Raw genomic sequence first — 13,701 nt, forward strand, 5'->3', positions numbered from 1 at the left:
TACTGCATTCAGTACTGCATTCACTGAAAAGTTTATTTCATAGGAAGGCAGTCTTATACTGAATCAGATCACTGGTCCATCTAGCTCAGTTACACCAGTGGTGGGGACCCTTCAACCTGCGGGCCAAATTAAGCTGGCCAAGCCAGCCAATTTGGTCTGTGTGACTGTTTTCTGCCAGGTATACCCACCCACCTGATGTCATGTATGGGAGAGGTAAAGCCTGTCCAGGATAGCTGAGGCTGTCAAAGAACAATTGGCAGACCATCCTAAACTGATTGTTCTTTGGCAGCTCAGCCTGCATTTGGCACTGTTTAAATTCAACGCCAAAGGCAAGCTTATCTGAGATTGTTCCGAGGCAGAGCTGATCCCTGCTGAAGGCAGAGGGGCTTTATTCAGCACTGAATTTAAACAACACCAAATGCAAGCCCCAGTACCAAGGAGCCATTACTGGTCCTTTGCAACAGGCTTGGATTTGGTGCAACATAAATTCTGTGCTGAATGCAAGCCCTGCTGTTTTTATCTGACAGGCTCAGATCCACCTGACATCATATGACATCAAGTGATTAACAGGTGGGTGGCTTTGCCCGCCTGTCAAAAGCGGCCTGTGGAGGGCTGGTCACTTTTGGATCCAGCCTGCTGGACAAAAGTTGCTTCCACCACTGGCCTACCCCAAAATATACAACATGGTACTCTTCCGATGTTGTTGGACTACAATAGCTGTGGTGAATCTCTGTGGACCTGGTTAGGCCTAGCAAGGGTCCTAATTTGGCCCACAAGGCTTTTATTCCTAAGCCATGCCCACTTGTCCTACATCTGGAATCATCTACAACATCTGGTATGGAGCAGGTAAAGATGCAAACCCCACTTTTAGCAGGAAGCCGCAAGTGGTACTGATCAGCTGTGCCATTGCCTGCATCACTGGATTTCAAACCATGCTGGCGGAACAAGCAGGGTTTGCAGGTACCTTTGTCCATGGAGTTGAGATACCAGGGATTTGAACTCTGGCCCCTCTATATGCAGTGCATGAGCCCTACCGCTGAGCTATAGCTCTTCCATTTCACAGAAAAGTAATTCTATAGCTATTGCAGAATGGGGGGAGCTGAACTTTGGGGGAGATAAGCATGAGGGGGCACGACAGCCATGCTCTTGACCAAGGATATGGGCCCCATTCTTTTTCAGTGATCATTTGACCAGCATTAAGTTGCACTGAATACGTGGTCTGGAAGCAGAAGACAGGAATGCTTCCTTCCTGCTATCTTCATCCCAGCATGAGTTATGTCTTTGGTCATCTCCCCTTGAGATTGAAAGAGGAGCCGGATCAACAATGAAGAGAGAGTCAATTTGGGAAGATTCCTTTGGATAATTCAAGAGAACAGATCAGCCTCTTTGCTTTGGCAAGGGCAGCTTTCCACATAAGGGTCCAGGCTGGAAATACGACACTTTCCTGCTCCCCGTACGCCTCTGTCAGATAAATAAGGACTTAATGTGATTTGAACTAAAGATAAAATGTTAGCATAACGGCTGTTCTGTCCTTGGAAGGAGACATTAAAGGAAAGACTTTACTCAGCATGTTTAGGATAAGGACATATGTGTAAGTAGGTACATCGTAAATTGGTGAGGTATACTCAACCATAGTAAGCTATGTTACATCTTTCTTGATGTAGATCAAAGTTTCCTGGGAGGAAAGAGGCCTGGCAACACAGGTTTTTATTGGAAGGTGCAAGTCTGCAGAAAATGCAGCTGCATGACCATGTTGCACCAGCCAAGCATGCCTGCAGCATACACTTGAATGGGCACTAATGATCAGGTCTTGTCCGCATGGCTGTCTATCAAAGTGTAGGTCTGCAAACCTAACTTTGTTTCTTCCAAGGAAGCTGGTGGAATGAAAGCATTACTAAGATGAGATTGCTCTTTGCCATATAATAAACCACTTTTGAAAGTCCTTTTAGTTTCCAAAGTGATTTGCTATGTGACACTGGGGGAACTACTGTTGAAGAAACACAAACTCATTCAGCATGCAGAATGAGTTGCAATGTTCTTTGGAGCTCGGCCACAGCTAATATATGTCCCCGAACTTGCTTTCATTGTTGCTTTTTTAAATTTGTGAGTAATGGTTAAAATACTGCTAATTCCATGAATCTTCAATATGAGGTAATGTTTCATAGGCCAGTCACATCCTCTTAAAAGTGCACTAAAAACCACTGGACAAATATGAATATAAATCCCCAAGGATTTGTAATCAGAAAATGTGGAGGATATAATCATAATGCATATTGTTCCCCCTAAATGAATAATAGGCTATGAGTGACAGATCTTGGCTGCCCTGACATGCCAAGAACCTGACAGGTCCCTGCCACACATATTAATCCAGCTTTCCTAAGGTGGAACAGAGATCCAGAGGTTCCCATTTCAGTTTCCTATATCAAGGATATAAAACCTTATCCTGTATATTCGATACATTGCCAAATTAGCTAGAGACCAGAACACACGTGTTCCCTTTCTTCCTCCCCACCCCTCTCTCATTCTCACACACATTCTTTCATCCACTATTCTGTCAGTACACCTTGGATCTATTAAACCTTCTAGAATCCTGATGACTGCTTCTTCTGTGCAGTGTTTGGAAGGGGCAATTTGCAGTGGAAAAGCATTGTGTGTGTGTGGAGAAGGAAGGAAAGTGAGGTACTCAACCATGCAACTCCTTCCTTCCCTACTTGTTCAAGACCCATTTTCCCCCCATCACAAACGGAGAGTCCTATTCTAAGTATCTGTAACCAGTCAACTCATATTTAACTTTTCCACTGGTCCAAACCCAGAAGATCTCCCACTGAGAATCTTTGAAAGGTCTTCGAGAATCTCTGACACAACAGCTGGAAAGAGTGAAGGATATTCTTCTTTTGACTCTTACCTGCAAGTAATATTCAGTGTATCCTTAGTGTTGATCATGTATTCCTCTTCTGTGATGCTGAGAGTGGGTGGGGTCATAGAATAGCCACTCACTAGATCTAGGAACAGAAAGAAACAAGCTTATAGTATTCCACAACAATATATCCAGCTATGCACTCATTAGCATTATTCTTTACTCCAGCAGTTCTGTCAATCATCTGTCATGACCTTGGTTGGTTTGATATTTCAGATTTGTCTGAATTTCTGTTTTAATTCACTTTTATATGCATTTATGTGTGTTTATATTGCTGTTTTATTGGTTGTAGTTGTGGTTTGTTTTAATGAAAAAAAAATTTAGACTGTACATCACTTAGAGATTTTTTAAATATTAAGCAGTTTACAGATGCTTTTATACCAACAAACAAACACTGGAGGAAAACAGTATATCTAGATTTGGTTCATGTGTTTGCAAAAGCAGGACAGATCTGTCATGGATGCCTCTTCACTTCTCAGATTCTGACACACTGTCATGACTTCTGGGCTCTCAGGTGCACTTTTCATTGTGTAATTTACACGACGAATAGACCTTGTCACAAATATTAACCTGCATATTGTCACCAAATTTCAGCTAGTTGCCACTTACCATTTTCCTTCTGGAAAAAAAACACTGAGGTCCAAAAATACCCCAGCAAAAAAGGGCAAATTTCTGCCTTTTATTGTATAATTAACACATGAATAGACCTACGGGGTGTCCTTCTAGGTCAATGTCACAAACTTTTACCCGTACAATGTCCCCAAATTTCAGCCAGTTACCACTTGATGTTGTCCTTCTGGAAACAAAAAAAACCCCACTGGGGTCCAAAATACCCCGGTTTACTACGCCCCTATCTGGACGATCTCGCTTCAGTTGTTCACGCCCTGGTAACTTCTAGACTGGATTACTGTAATGCACTCTACGTAGGGCTGCCCTTGAAGACAGTTCGGAAACTTCAGCTGGTGCAAAACGCGGCAGCCAGGCTATTGACGAGGACCAATCGGTCTGCGCATATAACACCTGTCCTGGCCTGTTTGCACTGGCTACCTATTTGTTTCCGAGCCAGATTCAAGGTGCTGGTTTTGACCTATAAAGCCTTACACGGTGTGGGACCACAGTACCTTGTGGAACGCCTCTCCCGCTATGAACCTACCCGTTCACTTCGTTCAGTATCTAAGGCCCTCCTCCGGGTACTATCTCACCAGGATGCCCGGAGGATTGTTACCAGATCTAGGGCCTTTTCTGTAGTGGCCCCCGAACTGTGGAACAGCTTACCTGAAGAGATACGCCTGGCGCCTACGGTGCTTTCTTTTAGGTGCCAGGTTAAGACCTGGCTGTACTCCCAGGCTTTTTAATGTTTTTAATGTTAATGTTTATGTCTATGCTTTATTTTAATATTGTTGTTGATATATGTGATTGATTTTATTATAATATTGTATTTTTAATCTGTTTTGTACACCGCCTAGAGAGCTACTAGCTATGGGCGGTCTAAAAATGAAACAAATAAATAAAATAAATAAATATGCATAAAATTCTACCTCCTACGAATAAGTGTCTTTGGCTCAAGGTGCTTTGGTACTATCAAGCACACTTGTAGTGACAAAAAAGAAAAGGGGAAAAAGGGGGGGAAGGTCTCTGGGGTACAAAGTGACTCCATTCTTCCATTGGAAATCTTATTGGGACCCAAATATACTCCCAAGCCAGGCAAGTGTGATTTTTTTTTAACAGTCTGGGTTAAGGTTAAGTTGGCTTATCATTATGGTTGTGAATATGAGTGTGTGTGGTTTAAAGTTGAGATGATCCAAATACAAGCCATTTATCCATAGATGTGATGAAACCTACTTTAGGGGTAGTCTAGAGATCTTCTAGCATGGCTGCTGCTATTCTAGGACAAACGTTTCCTTAAATTATTTTACTGCTGATCCAGATGGGCAAAGACTTCAATGTAACCATTAGGCACTAAAATTGCAGCAGAGGGATCCAGGGCCTGGGACACACATAGCTCACAAAGAGAGGAACTGCTTTTCATAGTTACACTCTTAAACTCACCCTAAATTCTCACATTCTCTTTTACAAGAGGATAAAATATCTGTAAGCATTTAAATGTTTGTTGATTCAGATATCAGGCACACTTTTGACTGCTACTTAAACAATGCAATATCCCTTTACAAGATTAATAAATAATAAGAAAAATAAAATAAAATTTATACTTCCAACATCTGTGTACATGGTGCTTTGTAAGTAAAACAGTATTTCTTGTTCAGTAACAGCATGGCCAGAGGAAGTTAAAATGCTGGCATTTCTTGGCCGGTATATATTTTATAACAACAGTGGGAGGCTGAGCGTGAAGACAGGGAAGAAGAGAAAGGAGCAACTTCCTCGGGCTGACTTAGAATCTAGGACAGCAGGTGAGAAATGCCAAGAGAATCCATTTGGGGAGCAGATTTCCCACAGGCTGCCGAAGAACGTGCAGAGTAGCACCCATATCATGACCTGTCCAAAACATAGCTCTATGTAGACATCCTTGCTCCTTTTAATTGATGTATACTTCCTTCCTGCCAAGAAGTCATATAGACTGTGGTCATTTGACTAGGTGTATCTATAGAAACTGGGCTGGCATCTGCAGTCTGCCAGACATGCTTGTCTTCCAACTATGTTTTTCCTGTAGTAGTGGTTGGAGTAACAGTAGTAATAATAGCAGCGATTGCAGCCACAACAGCAATGTGAAATGACAGGATGGAGGTGGACCCTTCCACAACCCCCAGGTTGTAATTGAAGTTTTCCCCTCCCCCTTTGCTCATGGCATTTAGAATCATGAATTTCAAAGTGTGAAGAGATTTCCCAAAAGAGGGGGAACCTACACCACCCTATTGCTATGGACAGAAATTCTTGGGCTGTAGTTTAGCCAAATATTAGAGCAAGCTCAGATTGCTGTAAGTTAGAAGCGTGGATGATAGTTGACAAGGACACACATGAAACAAGTGGAAGCTGTAGGTGGTATTCAGTGCTAGTCTTATTTAGAGTAGACCCACTGAAATTTCTAACTTAGTTACTGACTAACTTAGGCTCATTATTTTCAATAGGTCTCCTCTGAGTATGACTTTGTTGGATATAACCTTACTGTATTCCCATAGCTCAATTCCCACAGTGGGCATAGATTTGTCCAGCAGGGTCAAAGCATGGTCTGAGAGCACACAATGCTCAGCAGGCCTTAGTTAGGTTAGTGCTCTGATAGGAATCCCCCTAGGAGAACTACGTAAGCTTCTCTGAACTTAATGAAATATAGGTGTAATAAATAAATTATGACAAGTATCTGTTTTATTCCTGTGTCCCACTAAACTGGGAACACAGGAAGCTGCTACACAGACATACCCTTATGCTCTACTGACCATCTGATTAAATAGAGGTCAAAAATGGAGAGACAGCTTTCATCAGCACACTTAGCTCAGGCAGTAGCCTACTTCGCATGTCACATAAACCAGTGTATGGCTTCCTGTAATTGTGCAAACATGCTGGCTCGTAGAGAGGAGCTCACACCCACTTTGACCCTCCCTTGGTTTTTTAGGTCAGCATGGGATGATAGCTCAGACAAGGTTTGGCTTAGTGTGTTGTTTGAATCTGGGATCACGGTTAAGGTCTCTCCTCCGTAACCATGGCCTGTAACCACAGGACAAACCTTGGCTGCAGATTGTGGTTAAGGTGATCCCAGGTTTGGACAACATGCAAAGTAAATCCTTGGTTTAGCTGCCACACTGACCTAAAAAGCCAAGAGAGGAGCAAAGCAGCTGTAATTTCCTTCTTGGGAGCCTGTGTTCATGGCAAGCCATAGTTTGGTTTAGTGTAACATGGAAACGTCGCTGGTATAGATAACAGTGGCCATGAGACAGAGGTATCATTTCAATTGGACCTTGATTACAATGTGGGAGGCTTGAACATTGTTTACTTCACATATCGAAGCTCACTGTGGCACAATTTGACAACTGTTGGTCATTTGTTATGCAAGATAACTGTTGAATTAAACATATGAAACCTGTGTTTTCCTGTGCCTACATGCATGGAACGTTTCTTTGGTCCTCATCATCACTAAGCATTTATAATCCTATAATTTATAATATCTCCCATAAAAAGATGACAAGCATAGCATCAATTATGTACCAAGAATTATACAGATCTCCAACTGAAGCCTAATTTGTTGTCCTAAGATTGTAGGTGCAAGGGCATCTCTCTGGCATCTACCACTGGTTGAAAAAGCAAGGACTGTTGGGACAGCGTACCTTCTCTCTCCCATAGATAATATATTGGTAAAGGCCAAAACCAGCCAGGACCCAGCTGTTGGCAAGAGAAGGTGTAGCCGCAGGGAATTTGCTTCCTCCCTCTACCAGAAAGACTCTGCTCTAATTGATTTACATTAGGACTGTGGAAGCAAGAGGAAGGACACTTTGACATTGGTCAGTACATGGTTGCTGAGTTATTTTTAATTTTGTTTTTCTATATATTGTGGAAATCACTTGTAAGCCAAATGGGGATAATTTGATCGAAAGGCAGGAGGCACATCCTGCAAATAAATAACAACTTCCACAGAATTTTACTCTCTAAAGTTGACACAAGGTGTTAGTATTTTGCTTGGTGACTATCACTGCTTGTTGTTGTCACTGTTATTTATTAATCACCTTCCATATTTAATTCTCAAGGCAATATAATAAAATATAATAAAAACCATATAATAAAAACATTGTTTGAATGCCCTTATGTGATGAGAGCCAATACTTGTCATACTGCGTATGGGTGAATTCAGACTTCTAGTTTTCAGAGGTTCTTTCTCATATGGAAAATATTCACTATGCAAAACTATCAAGGTAGAATCCTTCACGGTGGCTTTACAAAAGCAAAGCAAGAATGAACCTTCAGTCATGGTTACAGTCAGCTGTCAACAAATAATTAATTGTAATAAGAGAAGAACAAATAGAGAATTGGAGTGAGACTGAGCGTATATGCATGCACGCACACACACTCACATCCTTGCATGTGTTTGAGGTGGAGAGATGAAAGACAGTGAAGACAAATAAGACACTGGGTCAAGAGGGCTATCTCTCTAAATGCATTTTCTATCCCAAACTTTAAAAGGAATCATGGTCATGGTTAGAGATTTTATTGCCTTCCTGTTTTTGAAGTCCTTCTGGCTTTCATTTGCACCATATTCATTAAGAGGAAGGATTTAATTTTTTTTAAATGGTTAATTTGTGTTTTACATTTCTCACATCATTCATCAACTAAAGCCACACCCAAATCCAGCCCTTGACATTCCAGGTGAGTTAGTGGCCTGAACTGAAGCTAAAAGCAAGCAGAATACACAGCTCTATTGATCAAGCATAGGCTGTGGGTCCACTAGTCGCCTACAGCAAAGCATTTCAATTGGCCACACCTGGAGGGGCAACGGGTTGATCTGCCGATCAGTTGTGAAATCTGTTTGAAGCACTCGAGCTGATCCAACCAGGATCTGGAGTAAAAAGGGGGCAGGATTTGATTAGGGTCATGAGCTTCCGTTTTCAGAGAGGTGTAGACACACTTGAACCAGTGGAACAGTAAGTGTGTCTCTACACATAGTTTTGACCAGAGCTTGGACGATTACTTTTAAAAAGTAAGAAATTACAGTTACAATTACAAGGCCCAAAAAAGTTGTAATTATCGTTACAATTACAATTGCTCTGAAAGCAGCTGATTACTTTTTCTCAAAAGTAATAAGTACAATTACATTTCAGTTACTTCTTTTAAAAAACGCCTACGAGGTGCTGGCCTTGGCTGCTGCACACCTAGGTAGCCTAAGACAATATTAAAAATAAACACACACATACAGAGATAGTAGAATAATTCTTTTTCTCCATATGATAGCAATGGCGGTCTCTTCGCTGGTAAGAGAGGTGGGGAGGGAGGCTGAGGCCACTACTCAGATCTTTGCACGTCAAACCAAGTGAACCCCCCCCCTCAGTCAGCAGGCATAATCTCTCACTTAACCATCTCCTGGACTCTGCCCTGCCACCAACTAAGGGACACTCACCCAAGCAAACATTTTCCTCTGTGATGCAAAAATGTTAAAATACTGCAAATGCAGCACAGTAGCCAGAGAGGGTGGTGGAGGCCACTTTGTGTGCCAAATGCAAACACAGTATTCACACACACACACGTTGTCATCTTTCACCTCCACAGTTCTTTATCTCCATTCTGCTGCTGCCTCCTTCTCCTCCTTTATCCATGTTCTTGCCCTCCGGCTCCTTTTTCCCTCCACTCCATTCTTCACCACCACCATCCATGTTTTAAAACAATTGTTTTCTCCACTCCACCCCGCCTCACTCTCCACCTCCTACCCACCCACAGAGCATGTGGGAAGAGCAACACTGCACAGAAGCCCAGTTTGAGGCACATGATTTTCATCCACAAATCAGACTTCCCCAGCTTCTGCCCCCCAAGTAATGCCCAAAAGTAATTCTGGAAACATTACAATTACTCCACAAAAGTAATAAAATTACTCCTAGTTCTATTACATTCAAAATGCAAAGGAATTACCCACTCGTTCCTCAAAAAAGTAATGAATTACAAGTAATTCATTACTTGTAACGAATTACTTCCAAGCTCTGCTTTTGACTCTGGTACACACCAAGCTGATGCTGCTAAACTTCTAACTTTCAGTATTGTTGATCTTAAGGTTTGTGAGCATTTTGGCGTCAGCACACAACTCCTGCTTTCACATTTTCCACCTCATTTTAATGTGAGGATGACTCTGGCTATGTGCAGTGGGGTTGCACATGGCATATCATCCCTCTCTCATTGAAGAGCATGTACATGTACATAGAAACTCCTATGTATCAAGAAGTAGCTGGACTGGGCAGTTGGCTTAAGGTGTACATGACATTCCTTAAAGGAAAATACCTTCCCATTCTCTTCTACAGGAAATATTTTTACACGCAGGAAAGGGATTCAGTCCTTGTGAACATAAATACTTCTCTTAATAGGAAAGAATGAAAAGCTCCCACAAAACAGCTCCTTCATGAACCTGAACAAAGCTCTGAGGCCTGAGCATGTGCAGTCCATGGGTGGTTGCTCACCAAACTAGGTCCTTGCCCTGAACATAGAGGTTCCTAGTTCAAGTCCTGAGTCCCTGACACGGAAATTTAAGTTCAAATGCAAGATCAAAACCTGTTGCAAGCTTGCACCATAGGATGAAAGAAAATAGAATGAATGAGTAGGAGAAAGAGAAGAGGCACAGATGGAAAGGGTTAAGCCTTTTTTTCTCCCTGAAGCTATCACTTAACAAAGTGTTAGACAAAAGAGAAGGAAAAAAATTGGATGTTGTACAAAAAATGTGTTCTGTGGTAATGAAAAGAAATGAAAGCATTTTTGTGAAATCCCATGAAAATCATTTTAAAACAAAAATAATTCCATCCTGAACACAAATCTAAATATCCAATTTACTGCTGGACACATCTGTCTCTAGTACAGATTCTGGGGTCCAGATGGCTAGACTCTTTTGACACAGGAACAATTTCACTGTCCCTCAATATTTGCTTAGCAGAGAGTCCTGAGGATAAGCATGACAGACATTGAAGTCAGCATATCATGAAGCTTCTGGGGGGAGGTTGAGTCTCCCCAAATTGCAACAGAACATTATCATTAGAGTTAGAGAACATCTTGACTCTAAAACATTGGTCCCTCGGTCTACACTCTTGAACACGCTTACTAAGAAATAAGTCCCATTACTTTCTGAGTAAACACACATACGATTGCATTCAATGCATATGCATATGCATATGCATTATTATTATTATTATTATTATTATTATTTACATTTGTATACTGTCCCATAGCCAAAGCTCTTTGGGTGGTTTACAACAATTAAAAACATTAAAAACAAATATACAAATATACAAATTTAAAAACACATGCTAAAATGCCTGGGAGAAGAGGAAAGTCTTGACCTGGCATCGAAAAGATAACAGTGTTGGCGCCAGGCTCACCTTGTCAAGGAGATCATTCCATAATTTCGGGGCCACCACTGAGAAGGCCCTCTCCCTGGTTGCCAGACTCCCAGCTTCCCTTGGAGTAGGAATCTGGAGGAGGGCCTTGGACGTTGAGCGTAGTGTACAGGTGGGTTTGTGTCGGGAGAGGCGTTCCATAAGGTATTGTGGTCCCAAGCCATGTAAGGCTTTATAGGTTAAAACCACCAACATACAGGCAGCCAATGCAAGCGGGCCAGAATCAGGCAATCAGTTCTAAAGGATGACAGGCGTAAGTGTTGTGGTTTAAGTACTCCATAGAAACATATATGAGATGTCATCTTCCTCATTTTTAAGACACAACATATTCCTGCCTTAGTGCACTAAGCCCCTCACCGTGCTTTTCTCGGCTTTGTTGGCAGGGCCTCTTTAGTGGTGCTCACAAAGAATGGAGCCAGGCCAGCAAGAGGAAAGGGCAATTGCACATGTAACTGTGTTCACTCATGGCTGTCTTGTGAAAGAGCTTTCCTTCTTATAAATGCTGACATTTATTTATTTATTACATTTATATCCCACATTTCCTCCAAGGAGCTCAAGTTGCACACCCTTCTTTCCCTTTGTTTTATCCCCACAACAACCTTGTGAGGTAGGCTAAGCTGAGAGATAGTGACTTGTCCAAGGTCACTCAGTGGGCTTCATCGCTGAGTGAGGATTTGAACCCTGATCTCCCAGGTCCTAGTCTGATGCTTGAACTGTGAAACCACACTGGTAGCATTGGTTTTCCAGTTGGATATGGAACTGAAAATGAGACTGACACTGCTGTACGGTGGATCCACCCCCCGAGCAGAGTTACCAATCTTATGAAACTATAATCTCCTAACTTATCCAGTAGTAGACTGTATGCCATTGGTCTGCTGTGCTCTATCTGACCCCAAGTATTTATAGGCAAAAAATCAGAAGCTATCAGCCACTAGCCCATATTGCTTCCTTTAGGTAAGGCAAACCATGTGAACCATTGTAGGGGATAGATGGGCACACCTCCATTCTGTTCATGAGAACTGATCAGATGGCCAGGGAAAAATATTCTTGTCACATAGAAATGGGTGGAGGATACAAGGAAGGATGCAAAGTAATAAAAACTGAAGACATCTCTCTTCGCTTTATGACCTGTTAGGCAACAACACCATGGTAGGGTTGGGGGTGGGGAGAAAGAAAATGTATGGTCTGTGCAGGTTTAGGTTCTGGGATTCCTGCAGATGCATCCTGTCTGAGGCTGTCCACAAGTACAACAGGAAAAGGAACAAATTCTCCATTGGAATGCACCATAAACTGCATTCATTGTACTATTGGGGGAGGGGGTAGATGGGAAACAGGGGATGACACAAACATCTGTAACATTGACCAGTCATCTCGGAACCAGCCCTTCTATCAATTTGCCCTACATTCCTTAATTCTTCCTTGAATTCCCTTTTAACTGCGGCCTCTTCAGTAGTAAAAGAGTGTTTTCAAATTTTTTAGTGACAATTGTCGTTTCTGCCTCTAGGTGCAGTGCCATTGAATTTATCTGGAAGAGCATCTGTTATTTTAAGGTTTGTTATTCTGACTACACATCTGGACAGTTGGCCCTGTTAAAACATCATGTTCCTGAGTAATGAGATTGTGGGCTTCATCTTTTTTCCTCCTCTAATATGCCTGGCTTTGGAGAAGTCTTCCTGGTTTGTTAAACCCCAGTTTCCTGTGATGTCAAAGCCAGGAAACTGGTTTAAGTGCTCCCTACAAATCAAGACAAGTTTCTCAATTCAGCCATCACAAGAAACTGGGGTTTAACAAACCAGGAAGGCTCTCCTGGAGCTAGACATGCAAGAAGAGAAGATTCAAACCTCTCTGCCCATCCCAGCACCTTGATGGCAAATACATTGTGCCTCCTTCCCAGGCATCAAATTAATCATTTGATTACTGGGGTGAAGGGTGATAACCTCTCCTTCATGGATCAGTTGAAGACAGGGGGCTATGAACCTCTGTGTGTCCTATGGGTGTGTGAGCATGTGCGTATGCTTGACCTCAGGCGAAAAAAAGTTACCACCTTTGCTCTAAAATAAAGGTTGGCCCTTAAAATTGGTGTCTGGCAACAGTAAGATACACAAGGGCATTTCAGAGAGTTAACAGCAATCATTGGACGTAATGGGTAGCAACTTTGCTATTATTTTCCAAAACAGTCTACATTTGCAGCTTTGGAAGTAAACATGAAGGCAGGATTTGATTTTCAAATTTAAAGCATTTCCTTCTAGATTCATTTGCAACTCTATCCTCTGTAATTCAAACCGACTCCTTCCTTTTGCACTGATATATTGTACAGTTGAGTTCCTGAAAAATGGACCCCACCAGGCTGAAATTCTCACTGCCCCTCCTGATAGTTTATTTTGGCAATGAGATCTCCTGTGAAACGGCAGATGGTTTGTGTCTCCAGTAAAATAGCAAGGTGTGAGGGAGATACTCCTGCTAGACCATAATGCCCCCCTCTCTCCAAGATTTATGTGCTCTCATTTTCTCCCTTTAGGCTTTTTCTCCAGAGCCTCCTGCAGGAAACCAAGTGGGATCACAGGCATATATGATGACGTGTTAACATATAGCAACAACGTATGGTGTGCTATAAAAAGTGTGAGTCATTGTGTCTCATATGTGCATACAGTTAACATGGAGAAAGAATTAGCGTAATTAAAAAGTCATGCAGCAACTCCGGTAATATTTGTTTTCTCAAGATGGTTTCCAAGAGAGTTGGCAGCAGGATAGTAAAAT

General features: G+C 42.0%; 1 protein-coding gene across 5 annotated transcripts in view; it reads right to left on the reverse strand.

The window, feature by feature from the left end:
- The window catches only part of FLT4 (fms related receptor tyrosine kinase 4), a 145,721-nt gene that overhangs the window by 90,117 nt on the left and 41,903 nt on the right, over nt 1-13,701 (reverse strand). For all 5 annotated transcript variants that reach the window (XM_061617336.1, XM_061617341.1, XM_061617337.1 and 2 more), the window contains one exon: nt 2,906-3,002. In XM_061617336.1, the coding sequence (XP_061473320.1) occupies nt 2,906-3,002 (97 nt within the window). The remainder of the gene's footprint in view (nt 1-2,905; nt 3,003-13,701) is intronic.

The sequence above is a fragment of the Rhineura floridana genome, chromosome 3, assembly GCF_030035675.1.
Source record: "Rhineura floridana isolate rRhiFlo1 chromosome 3, rRhiFlo1.hap2, whole genome shotgun sequence".
Classification (NCBI taxonomy): Eukaryota; Metazoa; Chordata; class Lepidosauria; order Squamata; family Rhineuridae; genus Rhineura; species Rhineura floridana.